Raw genomic sequence first — 1,360 nt, 5'->3', positions numbered from 1 at the left:
GAGGGAGGTCGCAGAGCGTCCCCTGCGCATGCGCAGGGGACGCTCTGTCACTTTTGGGGGGGATTTAAGTATCCCCCCGATATTTTTTTCCAGGTTTTTAGATTTTTGTGCACACCTGGGGACTGCCCCAAGTGTGCACAAAAATCTCCCTCTCCCCCCAGGTGCCCCCGATGCGCGGATTTAGGTATCCGCACACAGGGGGCGCCTTTCGCTATTAGCTATATAGATAAGTATGATGTTGAAAAACTGAAAATAAAAATTGTAAAGAAAAAGAGAGAGAGAGAATCTGAACTGGAGCAAACAGATCATTCTGCCTTCCCGATGCGTGGATTTCGGTATCCGCACACAGGGGGCACCTTTCGCTATTAGCTATATAGATAAGTATAATGTTGAAAACTGAAAATAAAAATTGTAAAAAAAAAGAGAGAGAAAGAATCTGAACTGGAGCAAACAGATCATTCTGCCTGTGCCCCACTCCCCCAATGCTCTTTATTTTTATTGATTTTTATCTGACACTGCCTCAAGTTGGGATACCTCATTCAGGAACTACTCTTTTGGAGTTTTGGGGGTTTTTTTACATTTTCCTGAGTTCACATCAGTTTCTAATCTTCTGTGCTTGGCTAAGCTTGGCTGTCCTTCTGTCCTCTTGGCAGCCGTGGAGCCCTACACGCGGTTTTTCCCGGCGGATCCTGCTTGCAACGAAGTGCGCTCCTCTCCTGTGGAGGGTCCCTTTCTCCAGCAGCAAAGGAGTTGTGGGGCAGAGACGTTGGGGCCCTCGCCCCTGCTTTATTACTCCAGCCTGAAGGAGCTGCAGGAGGTGGAAGACTTGAGGCTGCAGGTGGCAATGCTCAGACAGCAGATCGACATGCAGAAGGTAACCTGGCAAGGGGCATGCCCAGCGGGGGTGGGTGGGTTTTACTTGGCAGAGCTTAACCCCGTGTTCCCTTTCACAACAGAAGACCGGCTGTGCTGAATCAGACTGATGGATCCTCCTAGCCCAGTGGTGGCGAACCTATGGCACGGGTGCCAGAGGTGGCACTCAGAGCCCTCTCTGTGGGCACCCATGCCATCGCCCCAGCCAGGCCCAGACCATCATTAAAGTGTGGAATTCTCTGCCAAATAATTTTCAGTAAATGAAAGCATTAGGGATTGCTTTCCTTACTTTGTTTGGATCATCTTAAGTTAATGTATGGGTTGTTTTTTCTAAAGTAAAACCTCAGTATTCAGGTTAAATTGCCGTGTTGGGACTTTGCGATAAATAAGTGGGTTTTGGGTCGCAGTTTGGGCACTCGGTCTCTAAAAGGTTCGCCATCACTGTCCTAGCCCATCATCCTGTTTGCCAACCAGTAGGGCATAGAGG

The 1,360-nt window shown here is 48.9% G+C and overlaps 1 protein-coding gene across 1 annotated transcript in view; it reads left to right on the top strand.

The window, feature by feature from the left end:
- LOC107112959 (chromosome unknown open reading frame, human C16orf59) overlaps positions 1-1,360 on the top strand; it is a gene marked incomplete at its 3' end in the record, with an annotated part of 7,326 nt that overhangs the window by 151 nt on the left and 5,815 nt on the right. Inside the window, exon 2 of the mRNA XM_015414166.1 lies at positions 654-874. Within this exon, the coding sequence (XP_015269652.1) occupies positions 654-874 (221 nt within the window). The remainder of the gene's footprint in view (positions 1-653; positions 875-1,360) is intronic.

This window comes from Gekko japonicus, unplaced genomic scaffold, assembly GCF_001447785.1.
Source record: "Gekko japonicus isolate JY-2015 unplaced genomic scaffold, Gekko_japonicus_V1.1 scaffold7426, whole genome shotgun sequence".
NCBI classification, from domain to species: Eukaryota; Metazoa; Chordata; class Lepidosauria; order Squamata; family Gekkonidae; genus Gekko; species Gekko japonicus.
Note: the sequence above shows the minus strand (reverse complement) of the source record. Positions and strands in the feature narration are given on the sequence as shown.